The sequence below is a fragment of the Chiloscyllium plagiosum genome, unplaced genomic scaffold (assembly GCF_037043375.1).
Source record: "Chiloscyllium plagiosum isolate Xiang-an unplaced genomic scaffold, Cpla_swu_hap1 HiC_scaffold_12, whole genome shotgun sequence".
Classification (NCBI taxonomy): Eukaryota; Metazoa; Chordata; class Chondrichthyes; order Orectolobiformes; family Hemiscylliidae; genus Chiloscyllium; species Chiloscyllium plagiosum.
Window position 1 is genome coordinate 99456949 of NW_028270150.1, and position 22675 is coordinate 99479623.

At 42.2% G+C, this 22675-nt stretch overlaps 1 protein-coding gene across 1 annotated transcript in view; it reads left to right on the plus strand.

Annotated features, from left to right (window-relative positions):
* grtp1a (growth hormone regulated TBC protein 1a) overlaps positions 1–22675 on the plus strand; it is a 75729-nt gene that overhangs the window by 15490 nt on the left and 37564 nt on the right. The window contains exon 4 of the mRNA XM_043700239.2: positions 12907–13031. Coding sequence (XP_043556174.1) covers positions 12907–13031 — 125 coding nt within the window. The remainder of the gene's footprint in view (positions 1–12906; positions 13032–22675) is intronic.

A 22675-nucleotide genomic window follows, 5' to 3' on the forward strand; every position in this document is an offset into this window, starting at 1 on the left:
ATAGAGGAACCATTGTGGAGGGTCACTAGACTAATTACTGAGAGAGTGGTGCTGTCCTATGAAGAAAGATTGAGAAGACTAAACCTGTATTTTCTAAAGTTTAGATGAATGAGGGTGATCTCATAGAAACTTATGAAATTCTTAAAGGAATAGACAGATGCAGAAAGGAATTGTTTCCTGTCCATAGAATCTAGAAACAGAGAGAGTTTCAGAATAAAACTTGTACTTGTATCAATCATAGTCAGAGTGATAAAGAGCTATAGCATAGAGAAAGGCCCTTCAGCCCATCATGTCTATGCCTGTCAAAAACTACCACCTAACTACTGTAACCCCATTTTCTATTTCTTAGCCAGTAGTCTTGTATGCTATGGCATCGCAAGCACACATCCGAATATGTCTTCAATGTGATGAGGGTTTCTGGCTGTACCTCCCTTACAGGCAGTGATTCCAGATTCCTGCCATCCTTTAGGTGAAAAGATTTTTCCTTGCACCTCCTCGGAACCTCTGCCCCTTACATTAAATCTGTACTCTTCTCTGTTTCAACCCTCCGTCAAGAGAGAAAGGTTCTTCCTTTCAACCCTCAGTGCTGCCTGTGCAGCCTGTTTTATGATCTGGATCTGATCTGATTTTAGAAGGCTGGGAGGCAGAGCCTGTAAGGTTGCTATTGAAGTGAGTGAACAAACTTGGCAGTAAAGTCACTAATTTCTCATATTGATCAAAAGGACTTTAGAAATAATTAGTAACTTACTGGAATAATCGGAGCCATTGCATTCAACTCTACATGGTAACCACGACTGTGACACACTGGACCACTGTCTCGAAATGCTAAATGTTTATTACTCCATTGAAGAGTGAGATATTATTTTACACCTGGGAACATCCTTCTAATTTTCATAGGCTGTATATTGTGATACAGCATAAAACTCTAAGCACTGATGCTGTTGAAGCTCAGCTAGCTCAATTTCCCAGCCTTGGAGAAAACAGTAATCCTGTGAGCAGGAAAATTGTTACACTGGTTGTGGAAAGAAGCACCATGGATTTATCACATGTGTGTGGTTGTTTGTTTCTGATATGTTTCGTTATTGTGGGTTTTAAATTATCATCATTGATGCAAAAATCAACCTCAGCACTGGAGGAAGTTGGAGCAAATATCTTCCATCTGACTCAGTCAAATTTGAGTGGAATGAAATGGAATGATTTTAATTGGTTTTGTGCTGTTCTTTGTTTGGTATTTGATATGTGCTAATTTGAATCACATTTAGTCCATCACATGTTTAGGCTAATTAATGGTATGATGCTAAGGGGGCATGCAGAATGCAAGACCTTGTAATTATTTTGACAATGAAGTGCTCAGTTTTTGTTTTGCCAGCTTTATATAGACTGTGAGACTGCTGAAATGCTGAAATGCAAACACCAGTTTATATTAGCAACGTATTTTACCTGTTACGTTTTGTGGGGAAAGATAGGAATGAGTATTGCTTGTGATTGTAAGGGTAGCCCTTTATGGTAAAATATTCTCTGTGCTAACAGTCTACCGTATGCAATGACGTAAACATTTGGAATCAGTAAGGGGAGGCTATTTTTAAAAAAGAAATATACTTGGTGCATTAACTGTAGTCAGTAAATTGTGGAATATAAATTGATTTGTTAATTTTAAAAAAATTTGCAATTACTATGCAATACTTTGCTTCAACGAAGCATTGCTTCAAGAAATAGATTTTAAGTGTACTTATTCCCAGCTTTGCATTCAACCTAAGCATAAATTTCAGTGCAAAGATCCAAGCAAGCTAAAAGAATTGACCAGTATATTTTAGCTCCACATATCCCCAACCCACACAGTTAATCTCCATCATGGTGCTTGTTGTCGTTTGTCCATTTAGCTCTCAGACAATCTCAGAATTCATAACTTGGCTCTCAGGAAGATTATTTAGGAACTAATTCCATGTGTTTTTAATTCAAAGTCTTGTGATCTCAAATTTCACAGCGATTCTTCCGCTATATTCTATTTTCAATTGGTTCTTGTTTGGAAATGTTTCAATTAAACTTTATTCCGTAGCCAACCAAGCCAACTTGTAATGTTTTGATATTTAGATGTCCTGTGAAAAGGTGTTTCAAGTCCTAATTTACCAAGTTTTCTATCATTCTGGCACTAAGAGAAAAGTGTAGAGCTGAATAGACTAGGAATAGAGGACAAGTAAAATAGAAATTTAAAAACAACATTGTCATATGACACCATGTAGAAGCTGCCTTTAGGCACAGAAACTACAAAATAGAAATAGGCCATTTAAATCAACCAATTCTACTCATTCTTCACCCTTCATGTGACTAAATGGTTTGCATTATGTTACCCATGTTCTGATGTCCTTTCATCTTTTCCTTTTCCCTTTAGCTAATTGTCCAATATAACTTGAAAATTGATCTAACAATTGTCAATAATTCTAAAAAGTGAAAGTTATAGTCTCTCAATTGTCTGCTCCATTTCTCTGTTCTAAATAAGAATGAAAGCCAGTGAGCTAATAGTGGAACTCTTGTTGTTACAGAAACTAGGAATGCGAGAGTGTTGTATAAAAGGAACCAGCTTTGTGAATGTTACACAACGTCAAAATACTTACAAAGTAAAGTCCAGTATTTGTCAAACACTGCTACATTAATGTGTAATGGTGTATGTATTGTTAGTGCCAGGTTAGCTGCTGCCTCTGCATGCACAGATGGCACAGGTGATGTCACATTGCATGACAGAGATTGTATTTACGCATATCTGGATGTCACTTGCTCAAGGAACCCCATATCTCCCTAACTCCACTCACTCTCCTCTACAACCAGTACCACTCAGTCCTGTGACTCCTTGGGCAGTGAGTGTATCCCCAGCAGTTGTAGCAATAAACAAAAGCAATATATGATTTGGAGGAAGGCACATTTTGACGGTATTAGGCAAGAACTTTCAAAAGCTGATTGGGGGCAGATGTTTGCAGGTATAGGGACTGCTGGAAAATGGGAAGTCTTCAGAAATGAGATAGCAAGAGTCCAGAGACAGTAAATTACTATTAGGGTGAAAGGAAAGGCTGGTAGGTGTAGGGAATGCTGGATGATTAAAGAAATTGAGGGCTTGGTTAAGAAAAAGAAGGGAGCATATGTCAGGTATAGACAAGATAGATCGAATGAATCCTTACAGTATAAAGACAGTAGCAGTACACTTGAGAGAAATCAGGAGGGCAAAAGGGGGACAAAAAAAGCTTTGGCAAATAGGGTAAAGAAGAATCCAAAGGGTTTTTACAAATATATTAAGGACAAAAGGGTAACTAGGGAGAGAATAGGACCCCTCAAAGATCAAGGAAATCTGTAACTGACTTTGTAAGCAAATATCAACGATAGCCCACTACCATCAGCAAGGCGGTCTTTGTGTGGAGCTGCAGGAGTTGGGAGCGATTCTACAGTGTTTGCTGTAGAAAAGGACATGGAAGATATAGAACGTGTAGAAATAGATGGTGACATCCTGAAAAATGTCCATATTACAGAGGAGGAAGTGCGACATGTCTTGAAACACATAAAAGTGGATAAATCCCCAGGACCCGATCAGGGACACCCTAGAACTCTGTGGGAAGCTAGAGAAGTGATTGCTGGGCCACTTGCTGAGATATGCTTTTAGTTTGCATTTCACAAAAAGGCAATTTGTTTAATCAACCAAGATTTCCCCTTGCTAACTATTCATTTGTTGCATTTTTCTTTTGTAGATGGGTTTGGAGGGATATGGGCTGGGTGCTGGCAGGTTGGACTAGATTGGGTTGGGATATCTGGTCGGCATGGATGAGTTGGACCGAGGGGTCTGTTTCCATGCTGTACATCTCTATGACTCTATGACTGGAGGTTGGCTAACATGGTGCCACTATTTAAGAAAGGTGGTAAGGACAAGCCAGGGAACTATAGATCAGTGAGCCTGACATCGGTAGTGGACAAGTTGTTGGAGGGAGTCCTGAGGGACAAATTGTCCATGTATTTGGAAGGGCAAGGACTGATTAGGGACAGTTAAAATGGCTTGGTGCATGGGAAATCATTTCTCACAAATTTGATTGATTTTTTGAAGAAGTACCAAAGAAGATTGATGAGGACAGAGCACTGGAAGTGATCTATTTGGACTTCAGAAAGGCGTTGGATAAGGTTCCCCATGGGAGATTAGATTAGATTACTTAGTGTGGATACAGGCCCTTCGGCCCAACAAGTCCACACCGACCCACCTAAGCGCACCCACCCAGACACATTCCCGAGACTGGTTAGCAAGGTTAGATCTCATGGAATACAGAGAGAACTCTCCGTTTGGATACAGAACTGGCTCAAAGGTAGATAACAGAGGGTGGTGGTGGAGGGTTGTTTTTCAGACTGGAGACCTGTGAAGTGCCACAAGGATTGATGCTGGGTCCACTATTTTTCATCATTTATATAAATGATTTGGATGTGAGCATAAGAGGTATAGTTAGTAAGTTTGCAGATGACACCAAAATGTGGACAGCGAAGGAGGTTACCTCAGATTACAACGGCATCTTGATCATATAGGCCAATGGGCTGAGATGTGGCAGGTGGAATTTAATTTAGATAAATGCGAGGTGCTGCATTTTGGGAAAGCAAATCTTAGCAGGACTTATACACTAAATGGTAAGGTCTCAGGGACTATTGCTGAACAAAGAGACCTTGGAGTGCAGGTTCATAGCTCCCTGAAAGTGGAGTTACAGGTAGATAGGATAGTGAAGATAGGATATTGCAGGTGGATAGTATACTTTCCTTTATTGGTCAGAGTATTGAATACAGGAGTTGGGAGGTCTTGTTGCGGCTGTACAGGACATTGGTTAAGCCACGTTGGAATATTGTCTGCAATTCTGGTTTCCTTCCTATCAGAACAATGTTCTGAAACTTGAAGAGGTTCAGAAAAGATTTATAAGGATGTTGCCAGGGTTGGAGCATTTGAGCTATAGGGAGAGGTTGAATGGGTTGGGGCTGTTTTCCCTGGAGCGTTGGAGGCTGAGGGGTGAGCTTATAGAGGCCTATAAATCATGAGGGGCATGGATAGGATAAATAGGCAAGGTCTTTTCCCTAGGATGGGGGAGTCCAGAACTAGAGGGCATAGGTTTAGGGTGAGAGGGGAAAGATATAAAAGAGACCTAAAGGGCAACCTTTTCGCGCAGAGGGTGGTACGTGTGTGGAATGAGCTGCCAGAGGAAGTAGTGGAGGCTGATACAATTACAACATTTAAAAGGCATCTGGATGGGTTTACAAATAAGGAAAGGTTTGGAGAGCTATGGGCCGGGTGCTGGCATGTGGGATGAGATTGGATTGGGATATCTGGTCGGCATGGACAGGTTGGACTGAACTGTTTCAGTGCTGTACATCTCTATGACTCAATGACTCTAACTGGTCTATGCATTCCTCAACTTATTCAGTCACTTTTTTTTGAATATAGGAATAGATTTAGCTTTGCTTTGGTACTTGCCCTTTTCTAGACTCTGCAATTTCTTACCAAACACTGGGGTTTAAAGAGTAGAAGGGGTTGCACTGCCTCGCCCTGTAACTAAAAGGTTGGGTGAAAACTATTGAATCAAAAAAACCTGAATGCAATAATAATAAGACACTAAGTGACATTTACTAACAGCAGAGTGAGACTTCTACCCTTCATGGGGAAGGAGATCGTGCCCTGGAAGCAGCCAACCAACCTGATTGGCCAGTCCTAGCAGTATAATGGGCTTTGTATTAGTTGCTGCTGATACATCAGCAAACCCTTGAAAAGGAAGCCATGGATTCTAGACCCCAGCTTGTCATGCATTGATTGGAGGAGTTTTCATCAGTTTTTGTTTTTGGGGCGCATGAAACAGAAGGTGGGAGGAGGTTGGAGAAATGGTATGTGGTAATCAGCACATTTCTTCACTTATGTTTGACCTGATAGCCATGAGATTTCATGGAGTACAGAATCAATGTTGAGGACATCAAGGTAACTCCCTTTCTTCTGACTGTGCACCATGGTGCTAGCAGAATAGGAACCCTCATAGATGGTGATGTCTGGACAGTCATACTCTCAGGTTCATACCTTCGTAGACTGTCAGGCTGCAACTCGATGACATTGTGGAACAGATCTCACAATTTTAGCATAACCCTTTGGATGTTGAAGGAAGGATTTTGCAAGATTCACAGGTCTAGGTTTGCCATTGTTTTTGGTGCCACAGTCAATACCAGGTTGTCTATCCAACTTTTTTTTTAGCCTTCTAGTAGTTTGATGCAACTTAGAAGGCAATTAAGCATGAATCACATCTCTACAAATCTGAAGCAATATGATAGGCCAGATCATGTAAAGATGGCAGTTTCCCTTCTCTAAAAGGGTATTAGTGAATCGTATGAATTTTTATGACAATGGTTACATTTCTGCTATTGTTTTATTAATTGTTACACTAAACTTATTTTATTCCTTTTTGTCATTCTCTCCTTTACTCATGTACTTAACAAACGCCTTTTTGTCTTTTCAATTTTACCCTGATCATCATTGCCTTCATCCTGGTATTTCATTTTTTACTCCTTCACACTTGTTCTGTTGATGGATTAGATTTCTCATGAAATAATTCCCATTTCTTTCTGTCTTGAGTCTGCCATGGCACACTCACTTGGAGTCAGAAGTTGTAGGTTCAAGTTTTAATCAGGAATTGAGCACAATCAATGCTGACACTCCAGTACTGTTCTGAGGGAATGCTGCACATTTAGAGATACCATCTTTTGAATGAGACAAGATGGTACATGCTGCTGTTTCATGTAATTGTGAAAAAATTAATTAATTTGAAGAATCAGTGGAGTTATCCCTGGTGTTATGGCTACTATCAATGCACCAACATGACATAAACATGGTCATGATCATAATCCTATCTGTAGGGATTTGATGTGCGCAAATAATACTTTCTACATTGCAATGTGATTACAATTTTAAGGTACTTCATCACTTCGAACAATTTGGGCCATCTTGAGGTCATAAAAATGTTTCTAAATGCAAATCATACTTTTTTCCCCCTATTTTTGTTTTTCAGTGTTTTAGTTAATCAGTAGTTGTTCCAATTTCAGTTGGGTAGTTGCATCATTGTTGTCCATCATTAGGTGCATTCTAAGCTATTATTTTATATTTGTCTAATGTCTTTCATAATCATTATCTTGAACTGGAGCACTCAATTTTTTTCCCCTCTCTCTCCCCCCCCTAGCTGTTGCAGTTCATTTGGGTCTGGATGAAATCTCCCAAGATGATGATTCTCTATTCTATTTATGCTCAAGATAAATTTATGCACTTCCCCCATCAGTTCTCTTCTACTGTTAATTGGTGTGTAGTCGGTGGCAATCATTCTCAAACAAGTATGATTATCCATCCAGGAGATTCTGTGTCACTGAGTTCAAAGGTGCCTGATGATCCTGATTTCAGACCTAGTTCTTGGATTTGACACATGTTTTTGAGAGATGGATTTAATCCTTGGCCTTGAAATCGCTAGCACGTTTTGTCTGGTGCCATTTCCTGTACTTCCTCTTGCTGATGGGTGTTCTCAAAGAATTGTGTCGCTTCATACAGAGGTTCCTCCATGTTGGTTTCTTCTGAATGAGGGTCTTGTATTGATGTCCATGTTGCATTGCTTGATGGAGTTTAAAGTAGGAGGGGAAAGATTTAAAAAGGACCTTGGGGACAATGTTTTCACACAGAGGGTGGTGCGTATATAGAACCAGCTGTCAGAGGAGGTGGTAGAGGTGGGTACGATTACAACACTTAAAAGACATTCAGACAGGAACAATAGATAGGAAAGGTTTAGAGGGATATGGGTAAACACAGGCAAATTTGATTATTTCAGTTTAGGAAACCTAGTCAAAGGGCCTGTTTCCATGCCATATACCTCTGACTCTATGACTGTCAGCCTTTGGGGAGTTTCTGAAATGCTTATTTTGTCCTCTTATTTGAGTGCCTTTCTTGAGCTGGGCAAAGATGATTTGTTTTGGCAGTCAGACTTGTGCTTCCTAAGCATGTGGCCATCCAAATAGAGTTGGTTTTGGAGATAAACATGGCCTTAATGCTGGTGCTATGGCTGCTTCAAGGAAGCTGATATTAGTATGTCTGTTCTCCCACTTGATATAGAGAATCTGTTTCAAATAGCCTTAATGGTTCTTCTCCAGGGCATTGGGGTGATGTCTTACATAGACCAAAGTTTGGAACCATACAGAAGAATCTGACGGATAACTACCTTTTCACAATATTCTTGTTGTCAACATGGATGTCGCAATCATTGAAGACTGACATTCTTAGGTATACAAAATACTCTAAATTGGATGCAATGCTGCATCTCTGCATCATTGTCAGCTTTGGAGGTAGCTTCGCAGGTAGGGTGAAATGCTCCACCTTTTGGGAAGATTTCTTCATTGATCTTAATGGAAAAATGGACCAGGACATGATGACCTGGGACAGGTATGTTAACAATTTGTCATCTTGAGGTTAAGGCTAATTCTTTGACATGCTTTCTCAAAGGAGTCCAGCAAGGCTTGAAGTTACTCCTCAGCGGGCAGAGGTGATGTTGCCACCCGCATACTGAAATTTCAAAAGGGTGGTTGCTGTCGTTTTCTTCTTGGATTTCACCTAGTTGAGGTTGAAAAACTTTGTCTGCAGGATGGTGGGTGGGGGTGGGATTGTCCACACCGCTGGGAATCTCGTTCTTTACAAGGTGAAGAATGGTAGTGATGAATATGAAAAAAAGGGTGGGGTGATGACCCATGCATGTTTGACCTCTGTCCTGACTTCAGAGGATTCTGTCATTTGACTATTGGTGAGGAAATGGAAGACATTGATGAAAATCACTGGATACCTAGCCTTTGACAAGGTCTTCCTAACACTTCCCAAGTGACCGTGTCAAAAGCCTCTGAAGTATACTCCTAATAATCTGATCAATTCCTTCTTATCCTTTATCTCAAGCCTTAAGAATTCTATATCTATCTTAATGTTTGTGGTCATCTTATCTACTGCTGTTATTATTTTCTCTGGTTAATCCTTCGCCATCTACTTTCTCAATGCATTTTATCCTCGTTATTTAACTTGCTACCCAGAAGGAAAAACTGTGAAACATGTGAATAACACACATTGCTCTGACTCATCTTGTATACCTTCAATGGAGCTTCAGTGCAACCAATATATTCATTTCCAAACATGATTTGTTACTATTTTTTCCTCTCTTTGTGCAGCTGCATGCAGTTCTCTCCTCCATCCTATTCCTCTCTCTGGTTATTGTAACATGTATCCCTGTTTGGCATTGGATGTTGTGTATGTTGCTGTTCAAGTAATCTCATTTATTTTATTCTGTTTGTCATATAACTTTAATTGTTCCCTGATTGATTGATTTGTTTGAAGTAAAGAGTGAGGCTGAGAGATTTGGGGGAGGATTTTGATAACCAGAACAGTTGAAAGCATTTTCACCTATCCTATGGTGCAGAAGAGAGGGTAAAGTGTGCACATTTGGGAAGGTATACCAGGCTTGAGAAGTTAGAGATCTGGTGTGAGTAGGCTAGGCCAAGCCACATAGATTTGTTGGCAGACGGAAGGATTTTAAATGTAATGGGAACGGGCAATATTTTACTCAATTGAGTGTTGAATGTGTCGGACTAAGTATAGCTTAGTATGTGCCAAAAAGTGGGAGACATTGGAATTTAGATTAGATTAGATTACAGTATGGAAACAGGCCCTTCAGCCCAACAAGTCCACACCGAGCCGCCGAAGCGCAACTCACCCATACCCCTACATTTACTCCTTACCTAACACTACGGGCAATTTAGCATGGCCAATTCACCTGGCCTGCACATTTTTGGACTGTGGGAGGAAACCGGAGCACCCGGAGGAAACCCACGCAGACACGGGGAGAACGTGCAAACTCCACACAGTCAGTCGCCTGAGGCGGGAATTGAACCCGGGTCTCCGGCGCTGTGAGGCAGCAGTGCTAACCACTGTGCCACCCACTCATTTATGGATAGGGGAGGGTGGAAGGCCTGCAAGGAAAGTGCCAGTCAGTTTAGTCTGGAAGTAACTGAGGCATCTGTAATGAGCACCAGCTACATAATGGATAGGAATATGGGGTTAAAGCTTAGTTTAGAATAAAACAGGGGGATCAGATTCTGAGGTTTGATTCCTGGGTGAGAGCAACCAGACTTGGATCTAGAGCATGAGGTACCTTTACTATATAGTCTACAACCGTCAACTAATAGGCACATCTTTCTGAGGACAAGTAGAGTTGGCTACTGCGCAACCATTGCTGACCTTTCTGTAAATTCCCATGTCATGGGAATGATTCAAAACATACAGAACAATGATAACCGTTCATTTAAATTCGGGCCATGCCAGTGTCTGTATCAAATTCTGTGTGAGAGGCCATGGTAAAAACAAAACGATGAATTGAGGAATGCTGCAGAGCTGGCTATTGAAGCGGATTTGCAAGCATCGGAGTTTGTTTTTGTTTCGGTTAATTTCTGTCCAACCAATAAAAAAAGGATAATTTTAATCCACGAGGTTGAATATGTGAATGGTGAAACTAGCTGTAAGGAAGTGAGACCAACAACAAATTCTTTGCAAGTGATCAAAGGTAGCTGTTGGTTACTTGGTTACTTGGTGCAGTGTTGTTGGACAAGTTTATTTTATTATTCCAAGTCTGGCAGAATGTGTTCCACTTTGTCCACACACTTGGACCTGGAGTTTTGCCATGATGAAGAAGCTCCCTACCATGACAAAAGCATCAATGATCCTGAAATTATTAAATCTAGACCCCAAACTTAGCACTGACCATTTTAGTGGGAGTGAAAATGGAGTCAGGTTGGGATTCATGGATGCTTGGCTCACAGAGGCAGCTAGCTGTCTAACATCATAAAGCAGGGAAGACATGGTAAGAGCAGGCCTGACTCTGTGCATTTCTTGGATATTTAGGCCACCCCTTTGGAGACAGAAAGATCACTTTTGATGTCCTGGGTTACCTTTGTGGGAGGCAAGAAGCCAATAAGAACGCTTAACAGACAGTAGTGCAGAATTTCATTAACTGTCCAACTCATTTTCACTGTTGATAGAAATGTCAACAGTGGAGAAAGTCTCAAGGACCAGTGAAAGCATTTAGCTGTTGTGCCCTTTAAATCATTTGAAAAAGAAATGTCTGGAATGTTTTTAAAATTGGTTCTTGCTGTTTCACCCTGATTGTTGATATAAGTCTGAATTACTACTATATGAATAGTTGCAAAACCATTTATTATTTACAATACGGTGTCTGCCATTTTACAGTTTGTTTTACAGCTCAAAGTGCTTATGGACCCTTTGAAGTGTGACTGTAAATCAACTCAAATGATTATTGTTCTTGGTGTACCTGAATGAAATATTTGTTGAAAGATTTTATGGTTGAAGAAGTGTATGTGTAATTTTCATTTTCTGAATTAATGTTTTCTTTCAATGTAGTGAAATCACAATAGACATAGAAACAAACACGAAATTCTGGGGAAACTCAGCAGGTCTGGGAGCACCTGTGGGAAGAGAAACTGAATTCCTTTTTCGAGTCTAAGATGACTCCTTTTCAAAACCATGATTATTATGATGATCATTATGATATGTTGTCCTACTCCCTAAACCTGTATAACAATGGACCTCACCTGGTATTGTTCCCTCAATAATAAAGGGAATCTTTGTTTTTGATTGAGACCATTCAACTTTATGGATGTTTGGATGCTCTAGAGTCTTAGGGTGGATCTCCAGTAGGAATGATAGATTTGCTGCTGCTTTGGGTGAAATTGATTTGTTCTTTCATTCAGAAGATGTCCTTCAGCAATTGGGCTTCTGTTTCTGATCATAGGAGGTTGGTTTTATATCGTACAATAGCAGCAGCTGTCTGTCATTTAATGGTACAGGAACTGACCATCTTGTTGGAACAAGCAGTGTAGTTCAGTGAAACTCCCAGTGTTGCATTGATCATTCCGAAGTCCTGTGGCAGTGTTCCCCATGAACTCTGGTCCTCTGGCAGCACCTATGCATCACCATAACCACATCTTTCCAAGTGCAGTGTTTGAAGTAGGTTTATATGCCCATCCTGTAATATTTGTTTGCTTTCCAGGATACATTGGGACAGGCAGATGGAAACAGTTTGATAAAGATAACTTTATCATTAGAACTGAATACACTTTTTTTAAAAAGTTCTTAAATGGCTGTAAAACACTGAGAAATGCATTGGTTATATAAATGGGAAGTCTTTCCTTCATTTGTTTCATTCTTTCTGTCCATTCTCAGTATGTCATAGGAGTTACAGCAGTCATATCATTCAGTTCAATGAATTTCTCTCTACACAAGCCTCCTCCCAGCCTATTTAATTTTCCTCTATCAGCGTATCCTCCTGTTGTTTGTTTTCCCTCACGCACTTATCTAATTTCCTCATTTATGCACAAAGTCAGCACAGTTAGCTGATTGACATAGTTGAAAAATCCCAGCCATTAATTTTCATGTATTCCACTTTGTTGTCTGCAGTTTGATCTTGTTTTGCATGAAATATAATGATCACGTATTTAATCACTTGATATAAATTCTGACAAAGCTAAATGATATCTAAGCCAACTTTGCCCTGAAGCCCAGTCTTTTGATTGAGCTGTAAACTCAATTATTAAAAATGTTTGCTGGAAACCAGTGTGTAGAATCTGTGAGCAAGTATTACAGACAGAGGTGCAATCCAAATCATTACATCTAAATATTCCAAGTCTTGATGTAGCCATAAAAGATTCAACTTCAAGAAAGATTATAAGGTTTTTAGGTGGAAATCATTAAAAGCACACCATTCAATGATGTGACAGGACATTTTAACCATTTCATGCTGAGATTTAAAAGTGAAATTTGTTTGCTTTAATTTTCAGACATTAACAGAACATTTCCTGACAATGTACAGTTTCGCAAGACTGCAAACCCCTCCTTACAAGATGCACTCTTCAACATTTTAGTGGCGTATGGAAACCACAATAAAAATATTGGTTATTGCCAGGTATGTAATTTTTTAAAACTTTTTTTTGTTTCATGGCGCATGGGTGTAATTGGCTAAGCTGGCCATTTGTTGACCAGCCCTAACTCCCTTTTAAATGACTGAAATGGCCAAGCAAGCCAGAGGGCCGTTAAGAATCAAAGAATCGACCACATTTCTGTGGGGGGGCTCATCTAAGCCAGATAGAGTAAGGATAGCAGAATCACTTTTCTGGAAGTCATTAGTGAACCAGGTGGGTTTTTACAACAGTTGCCAGTAGTTTCATGGTCACCATGAATGAGGTGAGCTTTTGATTCCAGGTTGAATTAATTGAATTTTCGTTCCATTAGCTAATGTGGAACCAGTGCCCCAGAGCATTGCCCTGGACCCCAGGACTTGTGACATTATGACACCACCTTCTCCCCAGTTATACAAATCTTGTCACCTGATTCATGCACAAGCCAGTTGCCTTTGTCAGGCCCTTCATCAGAGCACCCTCTCAGATGTGGCACGGTCTCCACCAACTCTGATCTGATGTCAAAAAGCATGTAATGAATGATCAGTACATGGAAAATGGAAGTACAAACTTGAATCATTAATGGTGCAGTTGAAAGTTGAGTGTCTGTGGAACATGAACAAATTTAATATGATCCTCTTTTCACTTCGGATTTTTTTGCTGTGGACTCAGTATCCAATTTCTAAAGATTTGGTTGCATTGGACAGCTGAGCACGCAGCTAAATAATTCATGTAATGCAGAAAATATTCAACATGTGTCTCTTCAGTCCAACTTTCCCTCTCGTTCTTTTTCTCCTCCTCCCCTTTCTTCCTCCTACTTCCCACCACTCACTCTTCCCATGCCCCCTTATCATTGTGTGTGTCTGTCTCTCTCTCATATTTTCTTTCTATCTTTCTCTCTCATTATTATGTCTCTTTCTCTTACGTTATGTCTCTGTGTGTGACTCTCTCTCTGATATATTATGTCTGTCTCTGTCTCTCACACACACATTGTCTGTGTGTGTGTGTCCCTCTCTCACCTTATGTCTCTCTCTCTCTCTCTCTCTCTCTCTCTCTCTCTCTCTCTCTCTCTCTCTCTCTCTCTCTCTCTCTCTCTCTCTCTCTCTGTCTGTCCTTTCCCTGTCACTTTCCTGTCCCATCTCCCTTTCCTGTGCCTGATGAATGTTCTTGCCTTCACCTTTCCTAAATTGGGCATGCATGCATTTGCTTGTCTTTCTGATTTACTTTGCTTCTCCTTCTTCTGTTTTCCCATTTCTGTCTAGCACTTTGCACCTTGTTTTTGTTCCTCATATTGTGTGTCTCTTTTCAGCCCAGATCCCACTAATGCAGAAAATAAGGTGTAAGTGTTAAACAAGAAGAAAAAAAGTCCAACTTGGGGGGAGCATATTTTGCGCAAAAATGAACAGCAGGCCAGATGTTAAACAATGATTAAAGATTCATAAGGAGAGAAAAATGAGGATGAGAGGAAACCAGCTAAAATTGTAAACACCGTTTGCAGCAGTTTCTATACATATTTAAAAAAGAATAGGTTAAGTAAGTGTCCTCTAGGGAGTGAGAATGGTGAATTAATAGTAGATAGTTAAGAAGTTGAATCAAATGAGAAAGGCTTTTCCTTCTTTATTCACCATTAAGGATAGAAAAATATTTCCAGTTACAGCTTTAAATCAAGAGATTGCAAGGAGAGAGGAATTTGGTTAAATTGCAAGAGTTATTGAAGCAGTACTGAACAAACTAATGGAGATGTCAGCTAATAAGTCAATAATAAAGTCAATGATAAACTTCATCCTAGGATGGCTAATGAGGCTATAGATTCATAATTTTTCAAAATTCACTTGATTCTGAAAAGGCTTGATCAGTCCGGAAAGTAGCAAATGTAACTCCTCAAAAAGGGAGGGCCAGTTATCTTGAGGTCAGTTGTGGGAAAATTGTTGAAATCAATCATTAATGAGTTATAATTGGCACATGGAAAAAAAAACTCCATCATTAGAAAGACTGAGCACAGCTTTGTTAAAGGGAAATAACATTTAACGAAATTTTGGAGGTCTGCGAAAGCCTAATATGTGCGTTGGATAAAGGGGAACGTGTTGATATACTATGTTGGGGTATCCAAAAGGCATTTGATAAGGTGACATATCAAAAGTTATTGCACAACTAGGAGCTCATGATGTAGTTAATATGTGAGCACGAACAGAAGAGTATCTGGGGTATTTTCTGATTGGCAGGGTGTGACAAGTGGAGTCCTGGAGGTGTCTGTGCTGGGACCTTAGACTTCTACAATTTACATCAAAGAGTTAGATGATAAGAGCGAAGACTTGTTAGCTAATTTTGAGCATGACACAAAGGATGTTGATAAGACCATAATATCTGAAGAAATATGAACAGGAGTAGACCATTTAGCCCCTCAAGCCTGCTCTGCCATTCAATATGTTCATGGCTGATCCATCATTCCTCATGCCCACTTTCCTGCCTTTTCCATGTAACCTTTGATTTCCCTACAGATCAAGAACCTATTTATCTCAACCTTTATTATGCGCAAGAACTCTGCTCCCATAACTCTCTACAGCAATGTGTTTCAGAGCTTCTCAAAACTCAAAAGAAATTCCTGCTCATCTCTCCTGTATACTGAGGTGTTTTTAAGGTGGAACAAGAACTTTAATTATGAGAATGGGCAAATATTCTGGCAGATGGAAGTATTCTGTGGAGAAAATGCAAAATTATTCACTTTGGCAGAAGAAAAGCCAAGTTATTGCTTAAATGGAGAACAATTGCAGAATTCTGAAGTGCAGAGAGCTCTCGGGGATTTGGTATACGAGTCGCAAAATGTTAGTATGCAGGTACAACAAATGACTGTCGTTTATTATGGGAGGAAATGAGCATAACCGAAGGGTAATATCCTTCTATATGCAAAATATTGGTGAAACATCTGGGAAACTGTACAGCTTTGGCCTCCTTATTTAAGAGAGGATATAATTGCATTTGAGGTGGCTCAGAAGAGGTTTACTCGATTCCTGTCTGGAATGAATAGCTTGTTTTATGAGGAATTGTTGGACAGACTGGGTTGTTTCCACTTGAGTAGACAAGACTGAAGGATAATTGGATTGAAGTGTAGAACAATCTTGAGAAACTCATTTGTAGACAGACGTCTACAGCAAACAAAGAGACCTTTTGAGTCTGTGCCAGTAAAAAACAGCCACCTGACTATTCTATCCTCATTTTCTAGCACTTGGCCCATAGTCTTGTATGTCTTGACATCACAAGTGCATATGGAAATAATTAAATGTCATGAGGGTTTCTGCCTCTTCTACCCTTATAGGCAATGAGTTCCAAATTATCACCACCCTCTGAGTTAAAAACCATTTTCTCTCATTCCCTCTAAGCCCCTTGCTCCTTATCTTAAATCTATGCCCCCTGGTCATCGATCCCCCCACTAAGGGGGAAAAGTTCCTTCCTGTCTACCGGATCTGTGCCTCTGGTAAGTTTTATACATCTTAGTCATGCTCCCCACCTTTGGTCTCCTCTGCTACAAGGAGAACACCACTAGTCTGTCCAATCTCCCTTCATAACTGAAACTTCCACCCCAGGCAACATCCATTTGAAACCCATTTGCCACTGATCAGCTTGTTTGACCAGCCTGTCTATATCCATCAGTAATCTAAGGCTATCCTCCTCACTATTTACCACCCCATCTGTTTTTGTGTCATCCACAAACTTGCTGAGCAACTAACTACATTCAAGACTAAATAGCTTATATGTACGAAAACAGCAAGAGCCCCACTACTGATCCCTGTGGAACCCCATTGGACACAGATTTCCAACCCCTCCACTATCGCCCTCTGCTTCCTTCTACTCAGCCAGTTATGGATAGATTAGATTAGATTAGATTAAATTACATTACATTACAGTGTGGAAACAGGCCCTTCGGCCCAACAAGTCCACACCGACCCTCTGAAGTGCAACCCACCCACCCCACACTCTGAGCAATTTAGAATGGCCAATTCACCTGACCTGCACATCTTTGGACTGTGGGAGGAAACCGGAGCACCCGGAGGAAACCCACGCAGACACGGGGAGAACGTGCAAACTCCACACAGTCAGTCGCCTGAGGTGGGAATTGAACCCGGGTCTCAGGCGCTGTGAGGCAGCAGTGCTAACCACTGTGCCACCGTGCCGCCCACAATTCAGCCCAACCTCTTTGGATCCCGTGGTTTCTTACCTTGGCTATCAGTCCCTCATGTGGGATCTTATCAAAATCCTTGCTGAAATCCAAGTAGATTGTGTCAAATGCATTGTCCTCATCTTCACATTAGATCACTTTTTCAAAGAATTCACTGAGTTTGGTCTGAGATGACTTCTCCTTAATAAAACCATGACTGTTCGTGATTTAACCTCTCCCTCTCCAAATGCAGAATAATTCTGTCCCTCAGAATTGTTTCCCTATCACTGACTTTAGACTGACTGGTCCATAGATCTCTGGTTTGTCACTTGCTCACTTTTTGAATAACAGTACCACATTGGCTGTCCTGCAGTCCTCTGGAGCCTCTCCTGTTGCCATAGAGAAATTGAAAATTTTTACCAGTGCCTCTGCTATTTCCTCTCTTAACTTACTCCTGTCTCTGTATACATAATATATGTAAAAAGATTATTTCCTTAGTATTGTTTTAAAAATTAGAGTGTCCCCTTTAAGACACAAATGAGAATGACTGAGTTTTTCTCAGAGGGTTGTACAATTTTGAAAATCTCTGTCTTGGAAGGCAGTGGAATTTGGATCATTGAATATTTGAGGTGGAGGTAAATTCTCAAACAAAAACCAAGTGCTGGAGAATCTCTGCAGGTCTGGTAGTGCCTGTACAAAGAAAGGCAATGTTAATGTTTGGAGTCCAGTGACCCTCCGTCAGAACAAGGTAGATGGATTCTCATCAGACAAGGACATCACAGGTATCAGGAGTCAATGGGAAAATCTGGTATTCAAAACTCAAACTGCTCAACCATGATCTTATTAAATGGTGGAGCAGGCTTGAGGAACCAAATAGCTGGCTTCTCCTCCTAGTTCATACACTTGTGTATTTCTGAGTGAAAAGCTGCAGCCTTGACCTTGACACAATTGAGGCCTGCCATCTCGTCTTGGAAGTGAGTTCTTTGAGGTAAATAGTTCAAGGCTATAATGCTGATTTAAAAATTTCCTCTGTTGGACAATTAGACAATGTATCTGTACAGTCTCCAGTCTGCAAGGAAATACACTTTCTACATTCTGTCCTGAGACAAGACATCATGGCAGTTTTAGGAAAAAGGTATAGTAGAAATTGCCATTAGCCTCCATTCTTCTGAGACTTAATTCTCTGATCAGTTGGACGTCCAGTCCCTGAAAACGCCTGGCCCACTAAACTCCTCTCTTCCTACCTCGACACTGTCCTGTCCCCTTAGTCCAGGGACTCCCCATCTACGTTCGTGACACCACCCTTGCCTTTCACCTCCTCCAAGAGTTTCATTTCCTTGGCCCCCAACACCTCATCTTCACCATGAACATCCAGTCCCTGAAAATCTCCCACGCCATCCACAACCTCATCACCTCTGGGGATCTCCCATCAACAGCCTCTAAACTCATTGTCCGTGAACCCTGCACTGCCCGATTCTACCTCCTTCCTAAGATTCACCAACCTGACTGCTCTGGTCAACCCATTGTCTCAGCCTGCGCCTGTCCCACTGAACTCATCTCTTCCTACCTCGACACCATCCTGTCCCCCTTTGTTCAAGAACTCCCCACCTAAGTTCGTGACACCACCCATACCCTTCACTTCCTCCAAGATTTTCATTTCCCCGGCCCCTAACATCTCTTTACCATGGACATCCAGTCCCTGATCTCCTAGTTAATTCTCTGACCAGGTTTCTGTATCACCTGGTCTTTCACACACATGATGAGTAGACAGGTCTGATATGCCTGATACATTGCCTTTAGGCTGGAATAAGCAGTTACTGCTATGTTACTAGCTTTCAGGACAGTCTCCGTGTGGGTGGAAAATTATTTAGTTTACTTGTGTTGTGATTATCACTTCAGCTAATTAGTTGTGATGGGCCATTAGCGTTATCAAATTTCCTTTTCCGCACAAGTTTATAGTACATCTTCAGCATCACTTAAGCTGATCATTGCCAGATCCATCAGCAGTGGAGAACTTAACTCATTAAGTTGTAGGTCATGAGGAGTAGTAAAGGGACAATGACGTGTGACAAAACTGTTCTGTTTTTTAGCAACAAATTAAATCAACTTCCCATCAGCTCTCCTGGGGAGGGCAAAATAGCCCATGCCCAATTTTGGAGAAATAATGAATTTCTTTCTCATGTCCTTTGGCCAACAGAGGTCAACACTGTAATCAGTTTATTTATCTTGTTGCTGCCGTAAGAACTGGTTATGTGCAGTTTGGCTGTGGCACCTCCCAATATTATAGTAGCATGCTGTAGAATGTGCTGAGGTCCTGCAACGTGGAATATAAATGTATCATTCACTCATTTTGTTCTCTTTCCCTCTCTCTCTTTTTCTCTTTATCTTTATTCTCTCTCATCACTTCCTCCCCTCCAATACCTCCACTGCCCACCTATCTCTCTCATTCTCTTGTTCACTATTTCCCTTCTGAACTCTCTGCTGTCGCCCACCTTCCCTCTTCTCTGTTCCTCCCTTCCCTCTCCCTCCTAACCCCAAATCCATCACTAGCCTCTCTCTCCCTCCCTCCCCTCTTGACCCCTTCCTCGCTCCCCCCCTTCTGCTCTTTCCCACCTTCCCCCCACTTCTCCCCCTCCCCTGCCACTCAACACACATTCCCCGCCTCTTCCCTCGCTTCCCCACCACTCCTTGACCCCACTCATTCCACCCCCCCACTCCTTCCACCCCCAGCTTTTCTCTGTTCCCCCCCTCACCCTCTCACTCTTTCCCCCATTCCTCACCCTCTCTCCCCCCCCCACACTCACTCACCCTCTCTTCCCTCCCTCACCCTCTCTATTTCCCCCACAACTGTCTCTCTTTCCCCACACCCCCTCTCTCTTCCCTCTCTCCTTACCCCCTCTCTGTTTACCCCATTCCTCACCCTCTCTCTCTGTTTTTCCCCCCAACCCTATCTCTTTCTCCCTGACATCTCCATCTCCCCCTCTCCCCCTCTCCCCCTCTCCCCCTCTCCCCCTCTCCCCCTCTCCCCCTCTCCCCCTCTCCCCCTCTCCCCCTCTCCCCCTCTCCCCCTCTCCCCCTCTCCCCCTCTCCCCCTTCCCCCCCCCTCTCCCCCTTCCCCCCCCCTCTCCCCCTTCCCCCCCCTCTCCCCCTTCCCCCCCCCTCTCCCCCTTCCCCCCCCCCTCTCCCCCTTCCCCCCCCCCTCTCCCCCTTCCCCCCCCCTCTCCCCCTTCCCCCCCCCCCTCTCCCCCTTCCCCCCCCCCCTCTCCCCCTTCCCCCCCCCCCTCTCCCCCTTCCCCCCCCCTCTCCCCCTTCCTCCCCCCCTCTCCCCCTTCCCCCTTCCCCCCCCCCCTCTCCCCCTCTCCCCCTTCCCCCCCCCCCTCTCCCCCTTCCCCCCCCTCTCCCCCTTCCCCCCCCTCTCCCTTCTGGACTCTAATAAAGGGATGGTTAATTGTAAGTCAGGGAAGGAGAAAATCTGGTGGGATAATATGCAGGTGAAGATGAGTTGGCTGTGCTGAAAGCAGCCCATGTGATGACAGAGCTTGGTGCTTGTGGGTTGGTAAGGATATGGAAGGAGATGTTCAGACCCTAAACTCTTTGCACTGGATATTGAGTCAGAATGCTGTAGGATCCCCAAGTGGAAAATGAAGCACTATTCTTCCAGCTGGCATTATTTTTGCTGGAGCAGTGCAGTAGCCCGGGACTGATGTATTCCAGGGAGCTTGGTGATGTGTTGACAACACGCAACAGGAAACTTGGGGTCATTTTTACATTTGAAACATTGTTTTTGCAAAACAGTCACCCAGTCTGCGTTTTGTGTTCCCAGTGTAGAGGATACCACACTATGTACAGCTATATGTGCACTTTGTGAATACAGTACACTAGATTGAGTGAAGTGCAGATAAATTGTTGCTTCACCTGGAAGGTGTGACCTTATAGCCTTGAGGGCTATCAGGTTAGGAGGGAGGAGTTAACTGGGTAAGTGTTGCACCTCCTACAATTGCATGGGAATGTCCTGTGGGAGTGTGAGGAAGTGTTATGAGTGGAAGAGAAATGGACCAGGATGTCTCAAAGGAAATGGTCCCTGTAACATGGTAAAAGGGTGGGGAATGTATCTGGAGGTGGTGGAAACAGCAGCTTATGATCCTTTAGACGTGGATGCTGAAAGGGTCAAAAGTGAGGACCATGTGTAGTCTAATGCTGATATGGGAGGGAAGAGAAGGGTGAGGGCAGAAGTGCAGCAAATGGGTCTGACACAGCTAGGGGCCCTGTCAACTACAGTGGCAGGGAGTCCTCAGTTGACAAAAACATGCATGTTTCTGAGGTCCCGTTATATAAGGTGGCATTATCAGAGCAGATGCGATGTAGACGGAAAATTGAACAGGATGGAATGGAGTCCTTTACAGGAAAAGTGGTGTGAGGATGTAAAGTCCAGGGAACTGAGAGTCAGTGGGCTTGTAGTAGATATTGGTGGCTAGCCTTTCCCCAGAATGGAAACAGATGTGAGGAAGGAAATGGAGGAGTCCAAGTTGGGCCAGGTGATAGTGAGTGTGGGTGGAAATCGGAATCTCCAATTCTGAATGAGAGAGGAAAGCAGCATTGATGATGTCATTGATATACTAGAGGATGGTCCTTTTTCCAATCCTACTCATCCCTCCCCACAACTCTTTCTCCAGTACGTCAATGACAATATCAGTGCTGCTTCCCTAGCTCATCCAGAACTGGAAAAATGTTACCAGACCTGCTCAATTTCTGCAGCTATTTCTGCTTTTCTTCTAAAGTCTAAAGTTTTGCAACAGTTGTATAGATCATTGGTGAGGCCACATCTGGCATACTATGTAGTTTTGGACTCACTTATTTCAAAATGGATATAAATTCATTCAGAGAAGGTTCATCCAACTGAAACCTGGGATGCAGTAGTTATCTTGTGAGGAAAGGTTGGAAAGGGTGTGGCTGTATCCGTTGGAGTTCATAGGCCCACTTTAGCGAGACTGTAACCATTTGGAGTTGTCAACAAAACTGAAATGGCAAGCACCTTAGTGTGATAATGGATGATCGTGAAATTAGTCATGTAGGAGTACTTCGTATGAACAGATGATTTAGAAATGAGAGTAGCCCACTTTATCCCTGTAGCCTGCTCTGTCAGAAAACCAGTTGTGGTTTATTCTGTGGGGATAAAATAAGAAATTTGAAGAAGTATAAATTTTGTGAAAAAACTTTCATGTAATTTTTTTTGCACACTTGGAAATTTATTTACCGGAACATTATGTCTTATGACAATTTAGAGCAGAGGAGATGGAAGCTAGGGCAGTTGCATGCTCCTCTTGCAGGGTGTGGGAAATAAGGGTCACCATTAGTGTCCCCGCTGACTTCACCTGCGAGGAGTGCAGCCAACACCAGCTCCTCTCAGACCGTGTCAGGGAACTGGAGCCGGAGCTGGATGAACTTCAGATCATGAGGCTAACTGGGTGATAGCAGTTAGAGGGAAGTAGTCACACCTAA